The sequence below is a fragment of the Aspergillus steynii genome (assembly GCF_002849105.1).
Source record: "Aspergillus steynii IBT 23096 chromosome Unknown P170scaffold_2, whole genome shotgun sequence".
NCBI lineage: Eukaryota > Fungi > Ascomycota > Eurotiomycetes > Eurotiales > Aspergillaceae > Aspergillus > Aspergillus steynii.
In genome coordinates, this window is record NW_020194399.1 from 1,036,449 (window position 1) to 1,060,775 (window position 24,327).

At 52.6% G+C, this 24,327-nt stretch overlaps 9 protein-coding genes across 9 annotated transcripts; 5 read left to right on the forward strand and 4 right to left on the reverse strand.

Moving 5' to 3' along the window:
- Positions 1-112: 112 nt before the first annotated feature.
- On the forward strand, positions 113-2,730 carry P170DRAFT_422714 (putative chitin synthase activator (Chs3); the record flags this gene model as incomplete). The annotated part of the gene is made up of 5 exons (XM_024847460.1): positions 113-222; positions 434-1,166; positions 1,234-1,353; positions 1,418-2,665; positions 2,719-2,730. 5 exons carry the CDS (start codon positions 113-115, stop codon positions 2,728-2,730), a joined length of 2,223 nt encoding a protein of 740 aa, XP_024707041.1.
- Positions 2,731-3,129: 399 nt separating this feature from the next.
- Positions 3,130-4,363, forward strand: P170DRAFT_85221 (putative TBP interacting domain protein). Its single transcript, XM_024855415.1, has 7 exons — positions 3,130-3,319; positions 3,378-3,416; positions 3,479-3,488; positions 3,576-3,588; positions 3,645-3,687; positions 3,751-3,813; positions 3,881-4,363. Exons 1-7 carry the CDS (start codon positions 3,280-3,282, stop codon positions 4,354-4,356), a joined length of 684 nt encoding a protein of 227 aa, XP_024707042.1. The 5' UTR covers positions 3,130-3,279; the 3' UTR covers positions 4,357-4,363.
- A 917-nt stretch (positions 4,364-5,280) lies between these two features.
- P170DRAFT_443882 (putative spindle poison sensitivity protein Scp3) lies at positions 5,281-7,163 on the forward strand (the record flags this gene model as incomplete). Its single annotated transcript, XM_024850593.1, has 3 exons — positions 5,281-5,395; positions 5,567-5,688; positions 5,760-7,163. The coding sequence occupies 3 exons, from the start codon at positions 5,281-5,283 to the stop codon at positions 7,161-7,163; spliced, it is 1,641 nt and encodes a 546-aa protein (XP_024707043.1).
- Positions 7,164-8,088: 925 nt separating this feature from the next.
- On the reverse strand, positions 8,089-11,506 carry P170DRAFT_401194 (putative RSC complex subunit (RSC1)). Its single transcript, XM_024846361.1, has 5 exons — positions 11,218-11,506; positions 10,977-11,139; positions 10,813-10,881; positions 9,478-10,746; positions 8,089-9,403 (listed from the first exon to the last, which is right to left on the reverse strand). Exons 1-5 carry the CDS (start codon positions 11,385-11,387, stop codon positions 8,411-8,413), a joined length of 2,664 nt encoding a protein of 887 aa, XP_024707044.1. The 5' UTR covers positions 11,388-11,506; the 3' UTR covers positions 8,089-8,410.
- A 310-nt stretch (positions 11,507-11,816) lies between these two features.
- P170DRAFT_433616 (ubiquitin-specific protease OTU1) lies at positions 11,817-13,233 on the forward strand. The gene has a single exon (XM_024848536.1). The coding sequence runs from the start codon at positions 12,057-12,059 to the stop codon at positions 13,068-13,070; it is 1,014 nt and encodes a 337-aa protein (XP_024707045.1). The 5' UTR covers positions 11,817-12,056; the 3' UTR covers positions 13,071-13,233.
- Positions 13,234-13,408: 175 nt separating this feature from the next.
- Positions 13,409-15,361, reverse strand: P170DRAFT_433617 (serine/threonine protein kinase CDC7). The gene is made up of 4 exons (XM_024848537.1): positions 14,838-15,361; positions 14,316-14,775; positions 14,183-14,243; positions 13,409-14,115 (listed from the first exon to the last, which is right to left on the reverse strand). Exons 1-4 carry the CDS (start codon positions 15,115-15,117, stop codon positions 13,429-13,431), a joined length of 1,488 nt encoding a protein of 495 aa, XP_024707046.1. The 5' UTR covers positions 15,118-15,361; the 3' UTR covers positions 13,409-13,428.
- A 363-nt stretch (positions 15,362-15,724) lies between these two features.
- On the forward strand, positions 15,725-19,967 carry P170DRAFT_453351 (condensin subunit YCS4). Its single transcript, XM_024851359.1, has 6 exons — positions 15,725-16,052; positions 16,140-16,651; positions 16,703-16,826; positions 16,877-17,018; positions 17,086-19,470; positions 19,558-19,967. The coding sequence occupies exons 1-6, from the start codon at positions 15,817-15,819 to the stop codon at positions 19,729-19,731; spliced, it is 3,573 nt and encodes a 1,190-aa protein (XP_024707047.1). The 5' UTR covers positions 15,725-15,816; the 3' UTR covers positions 19,732-19,967.
- Positions 19,968-20,143: 176 nt separating this feature from the next.
- On the reverse strand, positions 20,144-22,360 carry P170DRAFT_401205 (putative oxysterol binding protein (Orp8)). Its single transcript, XM_024846362.1, has 6 exons — positions 21,939-22,360; positions 21,769-21,845; positions 21,640-21,679; positions 21,514-21,583; positions 21,389-21,448; positions 20,144-21,317 (listed from the first exon to the last, which is right to left on the reverse strand). The coding sequence occupies exons 1-6, from the start codon at positions 22,022-22,024 to the stop codon at positions 20,367-20,369; spliced, it is 1,284 nt and encodes a 427-aa protein (XP_024707048.1). The 5' UTR covers positions 22,025-22,360; the 3' UTR covers positions 20,144-20,366.
- A 44-nt stretch (positions 22,361-22,404) lies between these two features.
- P170DRAFT_376824 (ubiquitin C-terminal hydrolase 37) lies at positions 22,405-24,204 on the reverse strand. Its single transcript, XM_024845379.1, has 6 exons — positions 23,899-24,204; positions 23,753-23,847; positions 23,594-23,693; positions 23,355-23,536; positions 23,103-23,287; positions 22,405-23,055 (listed from the first exon to the last, which is right to left on the reverse strand). The coding sequence occupies exons 1-6, from the start codon at positions 24,034-24,036 to the stop codon at positions 22,517-22,519; spliced, it is 1,239 nt and encodes a 412-aa protein (XP_024707049.1). The 5' UTR covers positions 24,037-24,204; the 3' UTR covers positions 22,405-22,516.
- Between the last annotated feature and the right edge of the window lie 123 nt (positions 24,205-24,327).

Consider the following 24,327-nt stretch of genomic DNA (forward strand, 5'->3'; position numbering starts at 1 on the left):
GAGGGGCGCGCAACCGAAAAAGAACCGGCGAATAATCAAAAACAATTGAACCAAACATAATAAACCAAATAGTCTCGGAAACGGAGGGGGGAAAAAAAAAAGGCGCCCAACGATGAACAGGCCTCCGCAAGGTCGCGGTCAGCCACGGCTGGGTGCTACATGGTATCCAGGGGGCCAAGATGATTTTTACATGCCAGAAGTCATATCCCCTTCTCCTCAAAGGTGCGACCGCCCCGATCCTTAGCTGCGGATTAAATCCAAGAAGGGGTGGGAAATAAAAAAAAAAAAAAAAAAAAAAAAACCCCCCCCCCCCAAAAAGAAAAAAGAAAAAATTACTCCGTAAAGGACGACTACGCCGGACTAGTGCTACTTCCAACCCCTTCTGGCTCCAGGTGGATGTTGTTGCTAATCTAAAATTACCAATAATCTCCAGGGTGATGCCTGAAGTTCCGGAGACGATGCAGGACAATATTGCCCACCTCGAGCATGAGGCCCGAAGCCCTCACCGCAGTCAACACGCTCCCGTTCAATATGATCGATCGCGTTTCCCCGAGCGAACCTCCTCCGCCGCCGTCGTCCAAGGCCAACCTGTTCCCTCCGGCTACGAAGCCGCCCACTACGAGCAATCTGCCGTCTACGACACCATGGAGTCGCCCAACTTCTCCCCGTTCCCCGTCCTTCGCAACCCCCCGCCCAATGTGCCTCCGACCGACGAGCAGAAAGAGGCCAGCCTGGAGAAGGCCCGCATGCCCGTGCTGTCTTCGAACGACCCGGAGATGCAGCTGGCATGGGCCCAGGATGCTCTTGCTTACGTCGAGGCCGCCACGCAGAATGAAGCCCGCCTGTCCTTGATCCAGCCGCCGCGTCCCCAAACGCCCCAGGTGGAGCGTCAGCTCAAGGTCGATGCCATGAACATCGTGAACTTCCTGGCCGACCAGTTCCACCCCAAGGCCGAATTCATCAAGGGCATGTGGTTGGAATTCGGCAAGTTCGGCTTTCGCATCGACAAGAAAGAGGCCTTCCGCGCCTACTCGAGGGCGGCCGAGAAAGGGTACGCCAGGGCCGAATACCGCATTGGAATGCAGTTCGAGAGTTCCGGAGAGCCGGAGAAGGCCATTCGTCACTACGAGAAAGGCGTCGCCCTGGCCGACTCTGCCTCCTTCTACGTAAGTCCCCCGCCCCGGTCTTGGTTCGAGAGCGCCGTCCGGGCCACCTGCTGACTCCGCACCACAGCGTCTAGGTATGATGATTCTGCTGGGCCAGCACGGCCAGCGGCAGGATTACCAAACGGGTTTGGACTACATCAACCTTGCCGCGCAGTCATGCGATGAGAATGCCCCGCAAGGTGCCTATGTAGGTAGCCCTCTTCCTAGTCTCTGGCTCACCGGGTCACTCCAAGGTCTCACAAGGTGTACAGGTCTATGGCATGCTGTTGGCGCGAGAGCTGCCCCAGGTGAACGTCCCGGAGAACTTCCTACCCCTCGATCTAAATGCCGCGCGGGTCAACATCGAGAAAGCTGCCTATCACGGATTTGCCAAGGCCCAGGTGAAAATGGGCGCCGCGTACGAACTATGCCAGCTTGGCTGCGACTTCAACCCAGCCCTGTCGTTACACTACAACGCGTTGGCCGCTCGCCAAGGGGAACCGGAGGCGGAAATGGCCATCAGCAAATGGTTCCTTTGCGGCCACGAGGGCGTCTTTGACAAGAATGACGAGTTGGCCTTTACGTATGCCCAGCGTGCCGCCCAGAGCGGTTTCCCCACCGCCGAGTTTGCCCTGGGCTACTTCTACGAGGTCGGCATCTACGTTCCATCCGATATCAAGGAAGCCCGAAGCTGGTATGCGAAGGCGGCAGCCAATGGCAACAAAGATGCGACGGGTCGGATTGACAGTATCTCGCGCTCCAAGACCCTATCGCGGAAAGATCATGAACAGGTTGCCATCGCCCGCATCAAATCCCGCTATGGTTCCCACCAGCGAGGTGATTCAGTGCAATCAACCTCGGAGAACATCGAGATGCCCGATCCCTCCAGAATGAGCCTTTCGGATAGTGCCCCGCCAGCGAATGCTCCATATCCGGACCGGCCATCGTCACGCGCCCGGCCTGTGTACCCGCCCGGCTACGCCATGCCCGACCCGCGACCGAGTTCTGCCTTTGGGATCAACCCCAACATTCGCTCCAATGGGCCCGGCTACAACCGTGCCGCATCGTACGGACCTGGACCGGTGGGTTACCGATCTCCCGCTCCCGGGACTTCAAGCGCCGGGCCGACCAGTCCTGTGTCGGCAGCTCCCACGCTGGACATTGGATACTCGGCGCCCCTTGAGTCCTCCAACGCCGATGCTCGCAGGCGTCCCCAGAGGCTTGAGAATATGTCCGACCGCCGACCGGGGAGAGGACCTATGTCTCCTCAGGGCGGCGGCCCGGTGGGCTCTCCACGGCCAGCCATGCCCTCGCCCTCTTCGGCGAATTTCCCGCCCCGTGCCGAATCCATGCAGCCTTCTAGTGCACCGTCCACCCCGAAGCCTCCTGCGTCTTCGTCGAGCTCGACTAGCCAGAAGCCCGCAGCACCGCCCGCCAAACCGCAGAGTAGCCAACCGAGCAAAGGCCCGAAGACTTTCGAGGAAATGGGGGTCCCATCCGTCCAGAAAGACAACGATTGCGTAAGTGTTGCGACTTCCCCCTGGAGTAAACCCCGATACTAACGCCTTCTTAGACTGTGATGTGATACCCCTTAGGTCGATTTGTGTCTTAAATCATTTGGTTGTTTCATATTTCAGCATTCCGGAGGGGGTCTTTGTCGTCTGCTAGTCATTTGCTTTGATGACCCCAGGGGTAAAAAAGAAAGTGATCTGTAAATGCAAGATGAAGCCGGCACTTTGACTTTCAGCTTTCCTCCTTTCTCTTTTTTTTCTTCTCTTCTCTTCTCTTCACTTTCTTGTTGGTTTTCCAGCTTATGCTTCTTTTCCTCTTCCATTTCATCTCTTTAATTTTTTTTTCAAGGTTTTTTTGTGCTTCATAACTGGAACGACTGGGGTTTGCTTGTATCGTGTCGGAGGGGTATGCAGGTTGATGTTGACCATGAAAATCTTCATCGGAATTCCCTGGTCAAAATGGAGCATGTAAACCGAAGCTGCGATCTTTACTTGCACGTGACGTGCGTTGATCCCAGCCTCTGTACCTAGAAGTCGAGTAATCAACCTCTACCCACCGCAACCGCTCACATACATCGGCTCGCGCAATCTTGTCATATCTTCACGCCCATCATTCACCCACCATGTCTCCAGAACTGGGAAATCGGAAATCCTCCGGGGATGGTAAGCCGGTGGCTGCCAATAGCCCCCGGTCGTCGAGTATATAGCTAATCCCAATCAGTTGTCCAAGGAGGGGCTCTGTTGATTCTGGAATACCTTCGTAAGCCTGCTTGCTGAGCCATTGGAGCAATCGGCTAATTGGGCTGCCACCGGCCACTTTAGGGAAGCAGAAGTATAGGCCCCATCTGACCCTGTTCTTCCCCAACATCTCAACCCTCTCTCTCCCATACTCCCATTGATCAACGCTCAATTCTAGCAGTCGTCCCTACTCGGTCAGTTGGAATGTGATCGCGACAAGCTTCTGTTCTCCGTGGCTCATTCTAAGCAGGCCAACGACGTCTCGATGAATCTACAGAACGGAGTCACTAAGGGTGAGAAAGTCCATGGTTTCGAACTCGGATGTTGCATCTAACCATGGTCGCTTCTTTTCTAAGCCTACGCGAGCAAGGCCCTCAAGGAACTACATCACAGCAAGAAGATTGCAGGGAGAACATCCGGTTAGTGGGCTTTATCACCTATTCGAGCCCCGGGGTGTGATGAAACCGCTGAGTTCGGGTGGCTCAGGGAAACAAACCATTTACCACGCCCTACAGGAAGGCCCTGACGATGCCATGTCAGGAACAATGGCTGTGACGGATAAAGAGACCCAGGAACTGCGACAACAGCTCGACCGCCTCAAGGAAGATGAAAAAAGGGCGCATGCAGAGCTGCTAGCCCTTAGTACAAGGCCCTTGCTTTGCGAACTCCGGCGTGATATCGATCAGTTAGAAAAGGAAATCGAATCCACTCTCACACACTTGTCACGGAACGGGGAGCTCGATTCTGGTGGCATGCCCCAGGAGAGCTTGGCCGATGTCAGTAGAGACTGGAGACTGTGGCAAAGGCATGCCAACACCCGCCGTCGGATTTGTTTCGACTTGTGGCAGAGGTGCTCGGAGGACATCCCAGGGGACATGAGTCGAGATGAGCTCTGGGTGCGTATAATATCCCCTGCATCGAACAGCATGGGTACACTAACCCAGGCACGCAGGAATCCTTAGGGCTCGAAGGAGACTCATTTTAGTAGAGGAGTTCTAGCTTTATTTTGTGGGTTTGATATCATTTGGTTTTTTTTTTTTTTTCTTTGCTTTTTTACTCCGAGGGAAAAAGAGAGAGAGAGAGAGAGAGAGAGCGCGCGCGCGCGCGAGAAGGGTTTTTGGGGCAGAGCCGGGGAGCTGGGGACTACAGCGGAAGAGGGTTGTGGAGAAACGAGCGATGATCGGCGGGGAGCGCGAATGTTTAAATGAAAGCTTCGAGGGGAGGCATGGTCTGGGTGGCCAGGTAGCATCAGATGAGCAAAGAGCGAGTCAGTGGAGCTGGTCATCGTTCCCCGGGCGTCTACAGATGACCGAGGAGCGTGAGAAGATGACGCCACCACCTGTCGAGCCATGTCATGCGCGGGGGATTATCATGTCGGCAGGTCAGAAATGCAAAGGAATGGGCGTTTCTTGTTACTTGTATTGCTGTGGTAACTAGTTAAAGTATGTACATGTATTACTACGGAGGGTGGAGGTGTATACCGGGAATATATACTTGGTGGTCGACGGGTAGTCTACTTAGAGTCCCGGGTACCCGGTACCGCAGAAACCTCGAGTCTTCGCAGCTCCTCCTAGGTACTCGGTACCGGCGGTATACCTGCCGCCCTCCAAGAGAATGGCAGGTACCTGCGAAGTACCCCCCGACGCGCGCAGGCTCGCAGCGGCGCGGCGGTTGTCCGGAGGTACAAAGTGATGACCTCGACCGCGAGGCTCACCGCCAACCGGTTTGGCCCAATGGCCCCACCGGGTGGATAAACCCCTCCGGATATTCGCTCAGTTCTCGCTCTTTCTCCTTCTCGTTTCCTTCCTGGCCATGCTGCTGTCTGCCTCTCGCAATCTCCCCATCCTCCGGCTTCTTCTTCTTCTCTCCCCTCCTCGTCGATTGTCATGAAAAGTCGCGCTCCTCTCCCCGTTCCATCCGGGGCTCAACCTCTGCAGAACGGTCATTCCCGCAATCTTTCTGGCCTCGATATGACTGCCCGCAGCCCCCCCAACCAAAGCAGTAGGTCTTTCCCCCGGGACCATGGCGGCCATTCTACGCTCAACTATGATACCTACGCGCTCCATTTCCTAGAAGGCCCACCGCCTCACGGCCGATGTTCCTCGTCGGCGCCGGAAGGGCGACGGGTTTCTTTTCTGTCTTGTACTTTCATAGAGACTGACTTCGCAACAGACACCAAGCATGTGCCCTGCAAATTCTACCGCCAGGGAGCTTGCCAGGCTGGACCTGCCTGTCCCTTTTTGCATTCTACCGATTCTGCGATCGACTATGCGCCGTGTAAATATTTTACCAAGGTACGAACCGCTGGAAACGGGGCGAAAGTTCGTAACCGTTGGCATATGGCTAAAACTTCTCCTTGCTCCAGGGAAACTGCAAGTTCGGCGCTAAATGCGCGCTGGCGCATATCCTCCCCGATGGGCGGCGGGTCAATCGACCCAGTGCGATGGGTGGAAGCCATCTCAACCTGGGTGGCCGGGTCAATCCGCAAGCATACGTCAACCAAGATTCAGCCCTGACCAATTCGGTGCTCTCGCAACAACGAATGAATGGCCACGATCCTCGCTATGCCTCCCAGATTTCACACCAAGAAGACTTCGCTACTTTACACCCCCAGCAGCAGCAACAGCAGCAACAGCAGTCGCAGCCACCGCCACCGCTATACGATGCTATTCCTACGATCGATACGGGCTTGGCTTCAGATACCGGTTCTAAGTATGGCTCGCCGGTTGAAGACCTGCGCTTCCCCATGTCCCCAAACCATCACCACTTGACCGCGCTTGACGCTCCCTTGCCTGCGTCTTTTGACAGCCAAGGAATCTCCCATGCTGCCCGCTATGGCCCCGTAGCCGCCTCCATGCCCTCGAAATTTGGATTGGAGCTCTCGCCACCTGCCCAACGAATAGGGGCTCCGTCGGACGCCCTCCGGAATCTTCGCGACACGGCGTACGGACCAGACGCCAGGAAGGCTTCCTTCATCGGATCTTCCCCTCCTGGAGTACCCGAAGATGGTCTGGGCCCGCGGTTCTTGCATTCCCAACGGCCTGTAAAGCCTCGCATGCTCTCTTCCAGTGTCCCTCGACCCACAGCTTTGGACGATTGGGATGAAAGCAATTTCCCCATGGAAGAAGATTTCCTGCCAATCAACCTACATGATGACGTGCTGACGCCGCAGGAGCGGCTCCGTCGTCTATCTCGAACTGATCATGAGCTTAGTTCGAGCCATCGTGATCTCAGCGGGCTTGGGATGACTGGCACCAGCCTGTCAAAGGTTGGCTCGCCCCTGGCGTCTAGTCCCTCTCGGTTTGGTGCCCTGTTTGCAAAGCAGCGACAGAAAAAAGAAGAAGATGCCCATGGAACCTCATTCCCCCAGGTCGGGTCACCTCTTCGCGAGTCCTCATTGAACCTGGAAACGAGAAGCCCCAGCCTGGGTCCCATCGGCAGCCGCCAGTTGTCTGGGGAAGTTCCCACGTTTGTTTCTCCTTCCCGACAAGCGTCGACGTCAATGATCTCTCAGCAACTTAGCGGCATGTCTCTCCACCCTGGGTCCGCTCGTCATTCGTCATCCTCGGGCGCCAATAGTCGCTTAGACAGAACTGTCTCGTCACCCGTCAGTACAAGCAAAATTGACGAAGAACAAAGCGATTTAGTTTTCTCCATGGAAGAAGAAGAGAACAACAACAAGCGCAGCAGTGCCTCATGGGGTATGCACAAGACAGAGTCCAATGACGAGGATTCGACTCCGACAAGCAACCCCGGCTTTCAGTCTTAATTGACTATGGAATCTGAACAACCACCTACCGGATGGTTGGTGATATGGCAAACCCCGGGTTGTTTTCAGCGCAGCGGAATCTAGCTTCCTCCTGTGACATCTGCTACCCTCAACAAGAACAATACTCCCCCCTTTCCATCCCCCAAAAAGACCCGTTGAAAAGGAAAATATCACGCCGGTATCAGTCCATACGAGCTTATTCTAAAATTCCCTCAAAAGATCATCTCAAATGCCCATTTGGAGCGACTACAATTGGGATTTCTCTTTCATCGTTTGGTTTCTTTGGCATAGAATGGTTAACCGATTTCTGGAAAATCACCGCAACCTTTTTCTTTCTTGCATTTAATACTTGGAAACTAGACAAATTCTGGGTCTGTTTACGAGTGTTTTGGAGGTTACAAAACCCCCCTCACGCTTGGCTGTGAGAACCATTCCCCCCCGCCTGTCTTTGCATTTAATCCGAGGGGGGATTGTTGGGATGCCACGACTTGCTGATGCTCCAGGACATACAATTTGATACAGGAGCCAACATTTAATCGTAGATCTGTTTCCAATCTGCTGTGCTCTCTTCTTTGTTTTTGTTTCTTTTCTTCCCCTTTCTTTGCTTCCTCTACATGCCTTGGGACGTGTATATTCTATGTATTCTGGTTCCCTGCCTACCCTCTCATCTCTTTATCGGTCCTCACTTCCCAGTTTACGAGTTGACGACTTTTCTGGACTCTCCTTGTGAGACTCTTACCTCCCTTTTTTTTTTTTTTTTTTTTTTTTTCCCCTTTCCCCCCTCTCTCGCGATATCTTGTCTTAGCGAACAATGTTCATGTACAAAGGCCAGCTTAATATATTCATTCACATGATTTGGCTTGCGCTCCTCATTGCTGTCTTTTACGTACCCCCTATCCCTAGCTCATCGAATCGCCGAATGAAAAAAACAAAAAAAAATATGAGTGACAATGGGGCTTCCCATACATTAGTTAAGCCTACGCTAATCTAAACACGAACACGATCTTGTCCTGATAGTCTCCCAAAGTTCGATTTCAGATCGATCGAACACACGAACTCGTGCGCCATATATTCCATCCAACCAACCCATCACTGCGATACAACGCTCTCAGACTCATGTGGCTTCCTCTTCGACCGGGCGTCCCCCGATAAACAAGAAGGGAGGGAAGCCTCAATTCCTCCATGTCAAATAACCAGAAGAGCGCGCGGCTTCCAACAAGCAGACTGCTCTTGTTTCTGATTCCTGGTTAGGACCCAGGATCGATGCCATGCATGTACATGGCATTGCCTTTCAAGCTCACAAAGCTGGCTTCCTCGGAATGCGCTAAGATCTGAGCCGTCCGTTTTTGGGAAGCATGATCGGTACGAGCCATCTGCTCCCGAGACCGGGTCGCAACTGATTTTGCCTTCTCTGCTTGAGCAGGGTACAGGAGTTCGTAGATAGAGTCCGTACCGAGCTCTATCTGATTTGCCATGGTACCGATTGCCAGGGCAGTCATATGCTCTACTTTGGCCGCAAGAGCCGTCTCGTCATCGGCTCTTTGACGCTTGGTGTTCTTTTCGAGCTCTTCCCGCCCAGAGCATTCCTTGCGCTTTTTATGTTCAACAAGTTTGCGCCGCTCCTCCTTGGCTGCTAGATACTTGAGTGAGTGGCCTAGTCTTTGTTGAACCGGTGGGACGATATCCAGCGGTGGGGAAGAGAAGAAAAGCACACGGCCCTGGTCGTCACAGTGGAACTGCTCCCGAATATCTTCCGGGATCGCCGTGTTTGCGGTATCACTTAGATGGAAGACCTCGATGGGACGAGGAGCATTGGGGTTATACATCGCTGCACCTGGCATTGCCATGCGACTGGCTTGGTAAGGCGCGTACGGCGACGGTTGTGTAGGAGCGTAAGGATGGGACACTGCAGAAGCCGAATACGCGACAGGAAGCGAAGACTGCGGTGCAAAGTTGCTGGGACGTCTCTGCAAGGCAGGCTGGTACGGCTGGCCGGACGGCACTTGGGGTGGTTGAAAAGTCACTGGGGCGACGGGGGCCGGGGAATGCTGTGCCGGGGGAACAGGTGCAGCCGGGGATCGTGCTGGTGGGGGAGCCGCCGCTATAGCACTGGGGCCTTGACTTTCTACACTCGGTCGTGCAGATGGTTGACTGATCGACGGTGGTCGAACGGGGGCAGAAGGCAATGGTTGTGGAGGCAATGGCGGCGGGGAAGGCGATGGCTCTGGAGGCGGAGATTCCTAGAGACACAGAGAACGAACCGTCAGTTTGTCTATCGAGACTTGGATAGAAGATGGGTGGAAGGAGGCCTCACATTTTCATCCCGCGGGCGACGATGGACAGCACCAACTGCCGGGGGCGCATTCTCAGCCCCCCAGGTGGGTTTTGGAAGATCGTCCGTTTCCTTTGCCTCATTCTTGAGCAGATGCTTGATCGGACTGGGAATCTTTTTGATTCTGCGAGGCACGTCGAAGAGATCCATCTCGTAATCTTTCTCTCTCACCTCATCCGGGAGGCAGCTTGCCCAGGTCTTGATTTTATTCAGCTTGTGTTTTTCCTCATTGTACCGGGCTTCGCAGACGTATATATCCTTATCAGGTGGAAGGCCTCGGGGTCGCCCACGATTGTAGCGAGTAAAGAACATCACGAAGCACCGGTCTACTATCTCCTCAATTCGATGGTCTCGGTACTGGCCGGTTTTGACCACCTCGTTGGGGTAGAAGTGTTTTTCAAAATGATGGACCGTTTGCTCCGGGCGATAATACCAACAGGCATTGATCCATTTGTCCCCGTCGCCGTCCTGCCATGTGCGATATATTTGTGCAACGATGGGCTTTGTCACGTCATTGGGATTTTGGATGTGGACCCAGTCGCCGACCTTCCACAGCTCGCTTTTGTAAAGTATCCCATCGGGCAGGGGTAGGCGCCCATCTTCCATGAGATATTCGCTGTCCGGCTTCTTTTTCTCAAGCTCGGCAAGCTTTCGAGCCTCCACTTGCAGATCAACGGCGTCTTTGTATATTTGACTTTCGGGCTGATTGTAGGCCTTAGCATTGTTGAACATGAGATCCATATCTCTCATGAAATGATCAACCGAGCTGTACTTCTTCCGCTTGGACTTCCGCTTGATAATGTCGATGGCGATGGGCTCTTTGATTTCCACGTAGTAGTCCGGGTAGGTACTCTTGTCTGGTAGACGCTCGAAGTGTCCCACTTTGAGCCCCCCCGGTCCTTTGAGCTTCCGAATCCCCTTGAGAACCGCCTTAATCCGGGCTTCCATTGGTGTGTCGACACGCGGCGGCCGGCCTCGTTTCTTTCTCAGCTCGGGGTCATTGGGCTTTTGACTGTCGTCTTTGTTACCCTCGCGTTTGCTTCCCGATCGCGGACCTCGTTTTTTCTTCCGTCGACTATCATCGTCGGAATCTTCGTCCTCGTCTTCGTCGTCGTCTTCTTCGTCGTCCTCTTCTTCCTCCTCGGGAAGAGGGTCTGCCTCGGGGATCTCGCCGAGGTCCGGAAGCTCAGCTTCTTCAGCGGAAATGATTCCCTGGTTCACCAGCTTCTGGAACTCGGCAACAAAAACATCCTGAGTGAAGGGTTGTCAGAAAACCAAATTGGTCTTGTGTGGAATCACCACCAAGGCGCAACCAACCTTGATGACAAGTGCATCCTCATATGCTTGAGATTTCGGGCGATTGTAGGTTTGTGCGTTATGGGGGATCTATGGTAATCAGCGCGCGCGGTTCCAGAAGAGCGGTGCCCACATGTTCTCAGGAGGAAGTAGGGAGGGAGTATAGTATGGGTAGGTATAGTTACCAGAGCGCAGTCTCGCACAAACTCGGCAAATTGCTTGTACTCTCTCTTGTTGATTTTTTGTTTCAGGATGCTCAGGGCCATCGGCTCCTTGATTATATCATAGTAGTCAGGAACATTGCGCTTGTTAACGCTGCGCTGGAACAGTTTGGACGGGTCATGGCCACTGCGTTGTTGATAAAAGGACGGGAGCGGTTAGCCTGGGAGGTTGATGCGACAGGATCAAGGAGGGCCAAGAACTCACTCGTGCTCTCGAAAATCATAAATGGCCATTACCACATCCATCATCAACCGCCATTGTTCATCAGTGACACCACCCGTCGCGGGCATCGGTCCACCTTTCCCATCGTTCGCGACCGAATCCACGGGTGCCTCTGAAGTGGGCTGGACGTGCGACGGCTCCGATTCCTCCATCTTGAAGGCAACCTACAGTCGCAAGGACCACGGGCTGGGGTTGGGGCAAGCTTATAGACTCTTTCGGTGAGCGACTTGCAACCAGGCGACACTGCGCGCAATAGCGCAATAATAGAACAGCGAGGGAGGGAGGAAGAGTTGTCGGAGAGGACGAGGTTCGCGCAAGTAGCCATGCTGACTCAGCCTAAGTACCTGACGTATGGTACGATTTCCGTACCTTACCGCATACCCCTGTCATGACAGTATGTACAGTACATGCAATACGTACTGTACATCCGTACGGTACACCGGTACAAACAGTACAGGGAAGTAACGAGGCGCAAGCGGAGGATCTCCAAGAATGTTTGCTCAAGTTCACCATATAGATCCCTGTCTATCTATATATCTTATGTAGACACAAGGTTGGGGCTATTCCCCGGATTCTTACCCCCCGAAAATAGTATAGTGTGCCCTACGTCGTTGTATGGCGACGCCGATGGAGTGCCATGCCCCACATGTGCTGGATCGCCGGTCACTTGCTACTCAACTACTTCATTCAATCCACTCATCTGCCTTCCTCCCTCTCCCCTCCTTTCGATTCTCTGCATCCTTGAATCCCTCACACATTTATACTCTCGGTGTTCCGCAATATTTTCCCTCGATATACGACGATAAGACCCGACTTGCACCATGGGGATGAAGCTTCGAATCCGCGGCCCGGAGGGGCAGTCCACGGTCCTTCTCGACGACTCGGCAACCGTGGGTGACCTCCGGAATCAAGTTGTGAACGCAACCGGGTTAACTACCTACGAGGTAAAATACGGTTATCCCGACCTCAAACCTCTCGCGCTGGATGGGCTCGAGCTTGGTTCGAGCCTACAAGAACATGCGATCAACCTCCACGGCGAACAACTGATAGTCACCAGGAAGGGGGACGACACGCTTCAGGATTCGGGCAGCAGTGGCGGACCCCCCATTTCGGTTCCCTCGCAATCTCTTGCTCCTACAGGGCCGCCATCCCCTGCGCACAAGCCACAGAACACCTCGGACGACGCGCCCGAGATCGCGTCCTCCGAGCATGCGGGCACTTTCATTCTGCGCATCATGCCCGATGATAACTCATGTCTCTTTCGCGCCGTGGGCACTGCTCTCATGGGAGGCATGGATGCCATGAACGAACTTCGATCTGTCGTTGCTCAAACTATCCAAGAGAGACCGGATCTGTATTCGGAAGCGGTGCTAGACAAGCGGCCGGACGACTATTGTCGTTGGATCCAGAACGAAGATTCATGGGGGGGAGGGATTGAGCTCAGCATCCTGAGCAAACATTTTGATATAGAGATATGCTCGATCGATGTGCAAACGCTTCGAGTTGACCGTTTCAACGAGGGCCCGCCCACACGATGTATCTTAGTCTATTCCGGGATCCACTATGATACCATAGCGCTATCACCCTCCGCTCCCCCATTCGCTCATACAGATGCCCCCCCTGAATTCGACACCAAAGTCTTTGACTCGGCCGATGGCCTGGTACTAGAAAAGGCGCTGGCTCTTTGTAAGATTCTGCAGGGCAGGCATTACTACACCGATACTGCAGGGTTTCGTATTCGTTGCAATACCTGCGGAGGGATATTTACGGGGGAGAAAGGCGCTACTCAGCACGCTGCCCAAACTGGCCATTACGATTTTGGAGAGGCTAGTTAGAGCTCGCTGTAGGCTCAAACGAGGAATGACTCCGATTCTGTCTTGGGCAGTATAGTATAGAATGTGATTATCGACCGCGCGCGACCAGCAGCGCATATATGTGTTCATCCACCCCCCCTTAACAGCATCATCACGGCCCTTTGATGGGAATACATAATCTCATACTCTATTACACATTAATGGCTCCTAGAGTTGTGCCCGACAACCAAATACCCTACTGGGAGCGTGGTGATAATCGTAAAAGCCATGATCTCCTATTCACCATTGCTTGACGTCTACCACAAGGTCGCAATCATGCCGCAAAGCTTTGCATTAATACCGATGTTGATTATCATTGTCATAAACTGAGATTTGTTTTCTAAACCATGGCCACCTCGTCTGCTTCCTCCTCTTCTCTGTCCCCTTCCCCATCCTCCCCAGTGTCTGCGCTGTCTTCAGGATTTCCCCCCCACTCCACATCGTGGTCTATGGGCTCAGTGAAGAACTCGTGTTGCAGGGCCTCTTTAGCGCTCATACGTTTATAAGGATCCAGTTCCATGAGACCAGCCAGAAGACGCGTAGCCTGTTTCTCGCTCTCTGTCAACTCTTCCACACAGCTGGCCCACTTTACGAGCTTCTCCCAACTGTATCCTTTCTCCCCGATGGTCGGGATATTTGTTTCAAAGATTTGACCATGCATGACAGCTGCAGTTTTCATGCGACGCGTGCCAAAAATACTTGCCATTTCTATCATTGCGTCAACGTCATCGGCCGAATTGAAGAATGGGAACCGACGCCCAAGTAAGGTTAGAAGAATAACCCCGGCGGACCACATGTCGATCTTGGTTGTTTGAGACGTGCACTTGAAGAGAACCTCTGGTGCACGAAAGCCTCGGGTTCCCGCTCGATTGGCCCGTTTTGACGGCCTAGAGTCATTTTTTGGATGTCCTGCGGACGGCGTAGTCATCGAACAATGGGTGTAATAATAACTTTGCAGTAAGCGACTGCGGCGCACATAGCCCGGGTTAGCGCACAGACAAGTGCCAGTATACTCAGCTCCCTCGCGCTGCGAAGGATTGATTAGTTAGTTTCCCCAGATGTGTTTGTGGTGCAGGTGTATTCTAGGGACTTACTTCCGCCAGACCAAAGTCAACTAGAACGCCTTCCCGGAGTTCTGGATTATAGAGAAAGTTTCTAGATGACGGTATCGTCGTTAGCGTTCGGAAAGACACAAAGTAACGGTTGGTCTGATAAGGGTAGGATTACGTCGGTTTTATGTCTCGGTGGAGAATATTATGCTTGTGAACCGAATGTAGTGCGGTGAACAATGACCTGAAGTAATGTCGCATATCTGCAACCATAAAAGTGCGATATTGAATCCGAAAGTCCGTATGAGGGAAGAAGGGCAAGACAGCCACGACCTGATCTTGGTACCGGAAGGCAGTGATTAAGGGACATACGGATCGGCATCCACGTAAATCATGTAGTAGTTCAAGTTCATTTTGAATGCGAAGAGGACTGCTTGTCACGTAAATTTTTTTCAGCGCCACGTATCGGGGCTTCCTTCGTTTGGGGGGTAATGGTCGGCCACTCTCATTTTCCAACCGCCGCCGTTTTGACGGCGGACTCGCCCAGGAGTCATTGTGGCTGTCTTGGAACATGTCCCAGTCGTTCCTGTAATGGTCATATAGCAAATCTTCCGCCTTATACACGGTGGAAAATGTCCCTACAGATTCGCAATGGATCAGCCATACGAGTCGGGCCAAAATGCACCTAGGCTCACTATACCTTCGCCAATCCTATTGACCAGTCGAAACCGGTCTGAGATCCCCGGGAATGTGTCCTCGAGTTTTTGCATGTCCTCCTTTACCGAATCATCGATATCCTCGTCCCCGAGTTCCTCCTCACGACCGACTGGGTCTTGGGGTTGTGCTGCCGACGCATCGCTATCCGCAACCACGCCGTCTGCACCCGCATGGTTGGGCCTCGTTGAGGGACGTGTTGGCCTCCAAGAACCGGGCCTCTGCAGCTCGAAGAAACCAGCTGGTGCCGTATGGAGGGCAGACATGGTAACGGGCCAGAAAAGGAACGAGAGCCGACGGAGAGCCCGGGTGATCGGGGGAGTTTGCGCTTTGGCGACACTCGCATGCACTGCGGGAGTGGGCAGAGGCGAAGAGAAGTCAGAGTCGGAGGGACACAAATGATGACGTGTGACAGGTGCTGCAGGCAGGAGAATTAAGGGAGGGTGCTGACGCGTACGTCAACGGATGCAGGAGGTGTATAGAGGGTTTCAGCTGCCATTGAACTCGAAAGTCTGAGGAAGTGAGAGAGAGAGAAGGTCGATATGTTCCCCGGACGCGCGCAAAAAATCGCCCGAAACAGTATAGTGTGTGTTTATGTTTTGGTATCAAATACCATACCGTACATGTATGTCTGTGTAGGAGGTAAGTAATGAGTACGGTACGGGCGGTATGCAAGTAGGTATGTACCTACCTAAGGTAGATAGTACTGTACTGTACCTAGGGTACCCACCTCATATTGATCAATACCTGTACGGTAAGGGCGCAGCGCCGGCAACACCACGACCAAACAGGAAATCTCCAAACAAAGCCCACGTGCGTTTTCTCTCTTTGTTTGACTTCTTTTTCTTTTGGCCGGCGCCCCTCCTCCCCCTCCGGACCGATCAACCCCCGTCGTCATCAAGCGATCAACCGTCTTCCACGCCGCACGCGTCTTCCGAGGAATCCTCTCCTCGTAGTCGCCCACCATGGAAGACCGGATCCAGTTCGATATCAATGAATCCCTCAAGTATTACCTGAGCGACCCGACTTCTGTTCCGACTCCTGACGCCGACCCGGAACTGTTGGATTGCGAGACCGACCCCGACAATCTGTCATCGACATTGATCGACCATGTCTTAAATACCATTGTGGATGGGGTAGCTGAAAGCCCCGAGGGACTGACTCGATCATCCTTCTTTGATTCTCTCCAATTCCTTCTCAAGTGCGCCCTGGCCCGAAACCCAGTCCCCCGATATTTCGGGGCCGTATGGAACCAATTCTGAACGGTTGATTTATTTTTTTTTCGCAGGTACTCCTCCTTTCTTCCTACGCGATCTCTTAGCAAGCTCCTCGATCTAGTCGTTTCCGGCTTGTCCGTCGAAGCGGACACTATCCACGGAGATCTCGAGTCCGACGAACAAGATGGTATTCAGCATCACAAACAGCTCTTGGAGATGTACGGTTTTCTTCTCCAATGGGCTCTTTCAGCCGTTGAAGTCAAAGCGGCTGAGAAACCTGCGGAAGCTGCGCCTGCTCGAAGGGGTGGAGGGAAATCATCGAAATCCAAGGCCAGCGCTAAAGATGGACACTGGGATTGGACTACCCAAATTCAGATATCCATGGAAACCATGTGCAAAGTTATGAAACTGAAACTGACCAGGATATTTCTAACAACATCTGACCGCGACACTTTTATCAATCTGTTCACCCGCTCCATTTACCTCATCTTGGAGAGCGAACAGCGAGTGAAGAGTATGGCCATCAGGATGCATGCATTCAAAGTTCTTTGCATTGCAGTGAAGCATCACGGACATGCCTTTGGTAAGCGCTGGTCTACCAGCTTCACCAAACTCAAGCTAACTAGGTGTCCAGGTGCCCAGACATCTATTGTGCAAAGCTTAACGTACTTCGAGCACCTATCTGAGCCTATGGCTGAATTCTTGCACATTCTTGCGGAGCAATATGATTACCCGCAACTTTCTGATGAAATATTGAAGTATTTATGGCATCACTTGTGGCAGTTGCGCAGCCGCTAATCTCGTTTAGGGAACTTGGGAATAAGGAGTTCAACTCGAACGATACTAGAGGGCCCAAATCGGTCTCTGCCTTCATCGTCAAACTGTCGGAACTTGCTCCGCGTTTGATAATAAAGCAAATGACTCTCCTCGCCAAGCAACTAGATAGTGAAGTATTACGACACCATACCTGATCCTTTCCTATTCACTTGTTCCAACAAGCAACTAACTTGCTGATAGTCATATACCCTCCGCTGCGCCGTCGTTGAGGTGTGTGGTAATCTTATCTCTGACCTCAGTCGTCAGGAAGAGCGAAGCGACAACTACAAGACACAGATAAATGCATTCTTCGACGTGTTAGAAGAGCGTTTTCTGGACATCAATCCTTACTGTCGATGTCGAGCTATCCAAGTGTACATGAGGATTTGTGACCTGGAACAAAAGTTCCCTAAGAGACGACAAGCCGTTTCAGAACTGGCAGCCAGAAGTCTTGAAGACAAGAGCAGCAACGTGCGACGTAACGCGATTAAACTGCTGGCTAAACTAGTTTCCACTCATCCCTTCAGCATCATGCACGGTGGACAGTTGTCGCACAAAGAGTGGACAGCTAGATTGGACGCTGTTGACGCTGAACTCAATGCCTTGAGACCCCCGGAAACCCCCGGTTTTGAAGGCGGAGAAACATCGCATGTTGACAGCGAATTATTGGATGACGCCACGCAAATGCCCGACGATTCTCCATCAAAAGCGACAGTCATGACAGATGAAGAGAAGGCCGCAGCTGTGAAAAGGGCCGCGGAGCAAGCGGCAACTTCTGAGCTGCTCGCGCGTCTTCAGCTGACCCGAAAATACTACAATGAAGCCCTTCGATTCATCGAGGTCCTCCACTCGGCTTCCGGGATAGTCTCTCAGCTTCTGTCCTCGCGAAATAAGAGCGAAGCTATTGAAGCAATGGACTTCTTTGTCGTGCTGGATGCGTACAAGGTCGAAACATCTCGTAACGGAATTCGGCGGATGCTCCGACTTATTTGGACCAAAGGCAATAGCGATGAAGGCAAAGGTGTTCAAACGCATCTAATCGATTGTTACAAAGGCCTGTTCTTCGAAGCACCCGACTCCTTTAGCCCCAACGATGCTGCAAATTATATCGCTCGAAACATGATCAGTTTGACTTTTGGTTCAACGCCTGCCGAGCTTACGTGTCTTGAGCAACTGCTCAGTACAATGATGAAGGCGGGCCACGTTTCAGAAGCCGTGATAGCCAAATTGTGGCAAGTCTATGGTGTGCAGAAGAAGGAGATATCCAAAACACAACGACGCGGAGCGGTTATTGTTCTTGGGATGCTTGCCTTGGCCGATCCGGAAGTTGTGGTCAAGGAGATCGAGGCGATGCTAAGGATTGGTCTCGGGAACCTGGGACAGTCAGACCTAGTGCTCGCCAAATACACCTGCATTGCACTAAGGCGGATGGTCCCAGGTCGCCAGGCTAAAACTAAAGAAACCGGCATTCCCAAACTCGCCAATGACCATCCTGTTCTGACCAAACTTGCAGCGATGGTCGAAACCGTGTCGGAAAGCCAAGAATGGTACGGCGTTTCGGAACAGGCCATTAGTGCCATTTACACACTATCCAAACATCCCGATGTCCTTTGCTCCGACATTCTCAAACGGAAGACGAAGTTCGTGTTTAGGCCACAATCGCAGCGTTCCGCGTCTAAGTCATCTGCGGACGACGACGAACAACAACGCCCCGGAACAGCTTCTAGCGAGAATCTGGAATCAAGACAGAAGCCGACGTCAATTGCATTGTCTCAGTTGCTTTTCGTTGTTGGTCATATTGCGATTAAGCAGATAGTCCACCTGGAGCTATGTGAACTCGACTTCAAGCGTCGCAAGGTTGAGCAGGAAAAGAATAAAGCCGTCACCTCTGCGCCCCAGGACGGCGACGAGGCTGCGGAGAGTGATGAATTGGACCTCATTGGTGGAACTACCGAAGATGACTTCACCGATGCCATGGCGCATATTCGAGAGCGAGAGCTACTCTATGGGGAGAATTCGTTGCTGTCTAACTTTGGGCCTTTGGTCGCCGAGATATGTGCCAACAGCAATACGTACCTCGACCCCAACCTTCAGGCAGCAGCAACTTTGTGCATGGCGAAGTTGATGTGCGTGTCGGCCGAGTATTGCGAAAAGAATCTGCCCCTCCTGATCACCATAATGGAGCGCTCCGAAAACCCAATTGTTCGCAGCAATGCAGTTATTGCGCTCGGTGACATGGCGGTGTGCTTCAATCATTTAATCGATGAGAATACAGACTTCCTGTACCGCCGATTAAATGACGACGATGCCTCCGTCAAGCGCACCTGTTTGATGACCCTCACGTTCCTGATTTTGGCGGGCCAGGTCAAAGTCAAGGGTCAGCTGGGCGAGATGGCCAAATGCCTGGAGGATGACGATAAGAGAATTGCCGACCTGGCACGCATGTTCTTCACCGAACTGGCCAGCAAGGACAATGCGGTGTATAACCATTTCGTCGACATGTTCAGTCTGTTGAGTGCAGAACGCAACCTAGAAGAGGCCTCGTTGAGGCGTATTGTTAAATTCTTGATTGGATTCGTTGAAAAGGTTAGTCCGAACGAAACTCGTCCCCTGATACCATGGCATCTGCCTGGCAATGGATTCCCGTCTAATCTATCTTTTTCTTTGTTACAGGAGAAACATGCCCGACAATTAGCAGACAAGCTCGCCGCCCGACTCCCTCGATGTGAGACCGAACGACAGTGGAACGATGTGGCCTACGCATTGTCTCTTCTTCCCCATAAGAACGAGGACATAACGAAGACAGTCACTGCAGGGTTCAACAAGGTTGTCTCGGCCAATGCCTAGAATGAATGATTACATGGTTGTTTCTAGTTTTTAATGGGTTGGGTGTCGGTTGCAGGCGCACGGTTGTCACAGGGCCGGTTTGAGGGCTTTCTTTTCTGTTCTTACGAAGCTTGGAACGAGACATGTATAATGCTGGACTTCGGATTGGTTTATTGTATCTACCCTTTTTTTATCTTTAGGTTTATGCTTTGTCAGGGCATCGGCGTCGCCGCGGTTGCCCTCGCTCTCCATGTTCTGACAGGCTGTACAAAGTAATGACTTGGCTGTTGCCAGAACTACCTTAACGAAGCGGTTTGTTTTTCGTAAAGGTACTCCTCGACCAGTGAGGTTTTGCCTCGGGTTTACTTTTGTTTTTGGATTCGGAAAGGAAGTGTGCAGGAAGACCATGGCTGGATTTCTCTTTTCCTGACAACTGGCAATCAAGGCTACATTGGTATTATTATATAGGGGAGGGGGGGTGTAAAGGGTCAAACCAATTTATATGCTCAATTCTCTGGCGAAACCAGCGAGAAACGGAAAAAGTAAACAGAACAGAATTTCGCCAATTCAGGGACGATCGGAAGGCTCTCGTGCCAAAACGCCCTGGATACAATCCAATCTCGTGTATTTAGTATTATTATCCTACCGCAACCCCTCTATGCGCCCTTGAATTCACTTTCCTCTAACTCGTACTGTCCATGACGAAGTCCCTCGAGGGCCTTCTGCCCTTCTTCAGTCAATTCAGGTCTACCCAATGGCGTGACGGCGCCGGTAAAAAAGCGAGGCTGCCACGCCTCATTTTTGGCCTGTCTTTCTGCGGCCTTTTGACGTTGCCGCTCCTCGATCTCTTGCTTGAGCCGGGTGGCTTGGCCGTATTTTTTATCGACGATGGCCTCCGTGACCCCGGACCAGAATTTGCGAGATTCGTTGGACAGCTGCTGGTCTTCGGTGGGTACTGCCTTGGGTATGGGAAAGAGAGGACCAATGTCAATCAACAGCCGGGGCTCATTGGTCCCCGCAAGTGTGTAGAAAACCTGCCCATGCCAGGACCCGCTGATTTTGGCAAGAAGATCCCCTTCCGGCACATCTTTAATTCTTGTCGTGGTGTCCTTGTCCGGGTTGTAGCGAAAGATGACGCCCTCAACCTTGTTCTGGGCCCGGCCAATCCAACCTTCCTCCAGGTACTGCAGGATGACCTTGATACGGGTCTTGGGACATGTTATGTAGCAAGTGTCGGAAACCGTGATGGCCAACGCACCCCTCAACAAGCCACCAAGATGGGCATCAGGGTGGGTGAGCTGGTATTCTTCGTTGTCTCGCCTCGCGATATTGACAAAGATGCCCAGGTTATGCTGCCCGGGCGCCACGCGAATGCTCGTGCCCGTGAACTTGGCGCTTATCTGGTCGAAGCCGCGGGCTGAAATGCCTCGTTCCTCACAATCGATGTAAAAGGCAGACACTGGTGGATGGTGAGAAGTTTGTTCGGTCAAGTAACATACCTTGACCGCTTCGTTTTTGTCGTCCGTCTTGGTGGAAGCTCCGCTGGTGGTGTCCGACTTGGAAGGTACTGAGACCGCCGTGGGAAGATCCTCAATCTCCCAGCTGCACTGCAGTTTCGTACCCGCAAGATTAGTCCTGGGAATGGAGGGGGGTTAAGTGACGGACAGGCAAGACTCACTCTGAAGAATTCACCCAAGGTAGAGTTATACGGCTTGCAGGGCTTGCCCTTGATGTATTTCTGTGCGGCCGTGAGTAAGACCGTCCCTGCCACTTGGGAAAGAGGAGTTCCGTGGGGATATATACCAGGTCTTTCGTGAACCAGAACCTTAAGATTTCCAGCATCCGTCCCAGCGGATCATCTGATTTACCAATGCTGTGGTGCTCCTGTCAGAACTTGAGCCTTGTCGATGATTCGGCTACTTTGCTGACCTTGCAAAGGTCTCCGGTCTATCCAAATAATTCCAGTACTCTAGCGGTTGCCAATTCCGGTTAACCAGGGGTCCCTCGATCTCGAAGGTGGGCCACCTATACAACAGGAAAGGAGAAGCCGCAACGTACCCAGGTTGGGCATCGGTTCCAGAAGATGCGCAGGCAGCGAGAAGCGAACGGACGCTATATCAGTCACTCCGACAAACCTAGAGGAGTTCAAATACCAAGGCTTTAGCACGGTTCGGGGCCAGAACAGGGGGGAGGGGGGACAAAGGGGCAGTTTTGCAAGCAGCCCGTACCTTCGGAGGATTGATAGGAACGTTTTCAACTTGGAGGAATCATCAGGGGTCTTTTCGGGAGCATCCGAGGCCACGGCGGAAGACATGGTCACAAGTGATGATTGAAAATTCACAATTCACGGAGTGTACAAGAGAGAGAGAAAGAGTGAGAAGACAGCGGCGACGCGCTATGCAGCCGCAGGCAAGGGGGCGAGAGAGGCAGGGAGCGGCGACAAAGCTCCCGCGGAAGACAATCTGCACCCCAACACACGCAACGGTCGAAGAGGCAAGAGAAACGTTGACCTTCGCTGGGACTTGTTGGCAAGCAATCCACGGAAATCGGAGGAGGTTGACCTCGGATCAGATTCCTCGCGGAAACAAGGCGGCGGCGGGCACTTGGTCGCCCAGGCGGTGACGTTCCGGTACGTCACCGACTGGTCGGCCTTTACACTTTCTCTACGTTAATCCGACAGTTCTCACGACCTAGGTTGATTTGTCTTGTTGGGTCACTTATCGGCGGAAGCCTAGCCCTTCAATTATAACCAGTACAGCGTTGTCAGGCGCATACAAAGATCGTCGCCGCCACGGTAAAGACCTTGTCAGGCCAAGTTCTCAATGACCCTTTTCCGGGCCAAAGAGCGCGTCCACGCCCTGACTGCGGGCCCGTAGTCATATCTTCTCCCCGCCACATGGTCGTCCTCTGCCTGGAGGGACTGCTGCTCTTCCCGGATCGCAGTTCGGAGCAACTGCTGTTCGGCCACCAGTTGCCGCTGATGCTCAGCCAGGTCCTGGAAGGAGCAGGTGTCGTACTCGTCCTCTAGCTCCGAGGGCATCTTGGCTTGGTCGATGCGCTCCCTGGGAAGACCAAACGTCTCGTCGGGCCCCAGAACGGTTTGTTGAAGACAGTTTGCCGACGCGGATTCTAAATGCGACCCTCCCTGCTCGGAAGAGACCAGGCCCCGGTTAACTGATTCCAACTGTCTCACATTGAGGGCTAATCGGTCCACAAGGTCAAGAAGCGGATCCTTAGCAAGACTCAGGATTGAAAACTCAATCTGGCCCTCTTCGTATTCTTCCATCCTGGTGCGAATGTTGGGCTTGACCAGATCTAGCCAGTCATTGTACGCTGTGTAATGCCCTGTTTCAGAAATTAGCCGCAATCTCGCCTTTGGTCTACTCGCTTACCAAGCGCCTGGGGTTGGCGTTCGAGGCCATCGAACTTCCAAACCGTCCCTAAGGCGGGTACAAATGCAATGAAGTGGAATCCTGCGTCTGTCTCGGCTTCATCCTGAGCATGTCGAGTTGAGCGCGATCGTTTGGACGTCGCTTCGGATTTGAGTAGAAGGTCCGAATTGAGAATATCCATTTTCCTAGCCCTTGGGTTAGGCAAAATATCAAGAGCTAATGGGCCTGTCAATAATTCGGCTGCATGCTTACCGCGCAAATGAGTTGTGTATTTGTTTGATGAACTCGAAGTTGTTAATTGCATCGCCCCTCAGTGCAGGCGTAAAGGGCATTGTAAACTCTTTGAAATGCTGCAGGTTGTCACCAAGCTCAATCCCTTCTATGTTGTTGACGATGTTCAGGAGGGCCACACTCGCACAAGCATTACTTGCTGTCTAGGTGAAAAGCATCAGCCATTGTGCATATGCTCTAGGGGGAGGCGAGAAGCCAACCTGATTCGCAAACCAAAGCCCTTCGGGGCAGCTTGCTTCCTGTTTGTTGGGGTCATCCTCGCGCCACCGAAACAAGAATATCAACCCGTAAACAGGCTTGCTATTTGCAGATAATAGAGGATTAGTAGAAGATCTCGCAGGTCAGTAAGGCCAAGTCACCTTAGGCCGGCCATCATATCCTCATCCAAGGACACAACCTCTTGGACCTTCACTCCTTTAACGCCAAATTCCCGAAGCATCACATTGAATAGAGCCTGGAGAAGATTAGTACATAGCAGGACAATGCATAGTTCACCTCAACTCACTGGCTCCGATTCAATTTCGCAAAAACCGTTCCATAGCTCTTTGTCCTGCGCGGTTGCCGAGCCACATAAATCGTTGCCAACGCTGTGTATCCCGGGTGGTTTCTGGGCACTCAGCTCCTGGGCTACACCGTGATTCATCTTGATGAGACCGGAGAGTGGGATACAGTTCGGGTCACCTCATGGATTAAATCAAAATATCCGAGCAGTTGATGGATGAAACCGTTGGGAGAGGAACAAACACTACAAAGCATCAATTGTCGGCCGAAGCCGTGCGAGGCAGTCGTGTACCTTAGATCTTACCGGCAGGGAAGAAGGGAAGGAAGTAATTAAGGTAGGTAAGTAACTAGCGGAGTTGAAACTACCTTACCATAGGTACGGAGTACCAGGTACCAAGAGCTACGGCCAGTGTAGAGCGACGGATAAGTACCG

Excerpts from the sequence above, each read along its gene's own strand:
- P170DRAFT_401194 (XM_024846361.1), bottom strand. The coding sequence starts at position 11,387 with ATGGAGGAATCGGAGCCGTCGCACGTCCAGCCCACTTCAGAGGCACCC. Across the intron at positions 10,882-10,976 it reads TTGTGCGAGACTGCGCTCTG|ATCCCCCATAACGCACAAAC; the intron begins GTAACTATACCT and ends TGATTACCATAG. Across the intron at positions 10,747-10,812 it reads AGGATGCACTTGTCATCAAG|GATGTTTTTGTTGCCGAGTT; the intron begins GTTGGTTGCGCC and ends CCCTTCACTCAG.
- P170DRAFT_85221 (XM_024855415.1), top strand. The coding sequence starts at position 3,280 with ATGTCTCCAGAACTGGGAAATCGGAAATCCTCCGGGGATG. Across the intron at positions 3,688-3,750 it reads ACAGAACGGAGTCACTAAGG|CCTACGCGAGCAAGGCCCTC; the intron begins GTGAGAAAGTCC and ends TTCTTTTCTAAG. Across the intron at positions 3,814-3,880 it reads GATTGCAGGGAGAACATCCG|GGAAACAAACCATTTACCAC; the intron begins GTTAGTGGGCTT and ends CGGGTGGCTCAG.
- P170DRAFT_433617 (XM_024848537.1), bottom strand. The coding sequence starts at position 15,117 with ATGTCTGCCCTCCATACGGCACCAGCTGGTTTCTTCGAGCTGCAGAGG. Across the intron at positions 14,244-14,315 it reads CACCGAGACATAAAACCGAC|AAACTTTCTCTATAATCCAG; the intron begins GTAATCCTACCC and ends ACCGTCATCTAG. Across the intron at positions 14,116-14,182 it reads TTGACTTTGGTCTGGCGGAA|CGCGAGGGAGCTGAGTATAC; the intron begins GTAAGTCCCTAG and ends AATCCTTCGCAG.
- P170DRAFT_433616 (XM_024848536.1), top strand. The coding sequence starts at position 12,057 with ATGGGGATGAAGCTTCGAATCCGCGGCCCGGAGGGGCAGTCCACGGTC.
- P170DRAFT_376824 (XM_024845379.1), bottom strand. The coding sequence starts at position 24,036 with ATGAATCACGGTGTAGCCCAGGAGCTGAGTGCCCAGAAACCACCCGGG. Across the intron at positions 23,694-23,752 it reads GATATGATGGCCGGCCTAAG|CAAGCCTGTTTACGGGTTGA; the intron begins GTGACTTGGCCT and ends ATCTGCAAATAG. Across the intron at positions 23,537-23,593 it reads GGCTTTGGTTTGCGAATCAG|ACAGCAAGTAATGCTTGTGC; the intron begins GTTGGCTTCTCG and ends CTTTTCACCTAG.
- P170DRAFT_401205 (XM_024846362.1), bottom strand. The coding sequence starts at position 22,024 with ATGTCTTCCGCCGTGGCCTCGGATGCTCCCGAAAAGACCCCTGATGAT. Across the intron at positions 21,846-21,938 it reads TTCCTATCAATCCTCCGAAG|GTTTGTCGGAGTGACTGATA; the intron begins GTACGGGCTGCT and ends GAACTCCTCTAG. Across the intron at positions 21,318-21,388 it reads CCTTGGGTGAATTCTTCAGA|TGCAGCTGGGAGATTGAGGA; the intron begins GTGAGTCTTGCC and ends ACGAAACTGCAG.
- P170DRAFT_453351 (XM_024851359.1), top strand. The coding sequence starts at position 15,817 with ATGGAAGACCGGATCCAGTTCGATATCAATGAATCCCTCAAGTATTAC. Across the intron at positions 16,053-16,139 it reads TCTCTCCAATTCCTTCTCAA|GTACTCCTCCTTTCTTCCTA; the intron begins GTGCGCCCTGGC and ends TTTTTTTCGCAG. Across the intron at positions 19,471-19,557 it reads TGATTGGATTCGTTGAAAAG|GAGAAACATGCCCGACAATT; the intron begins GTTAGTCCGAAC and ends TCTTTGTTACAG.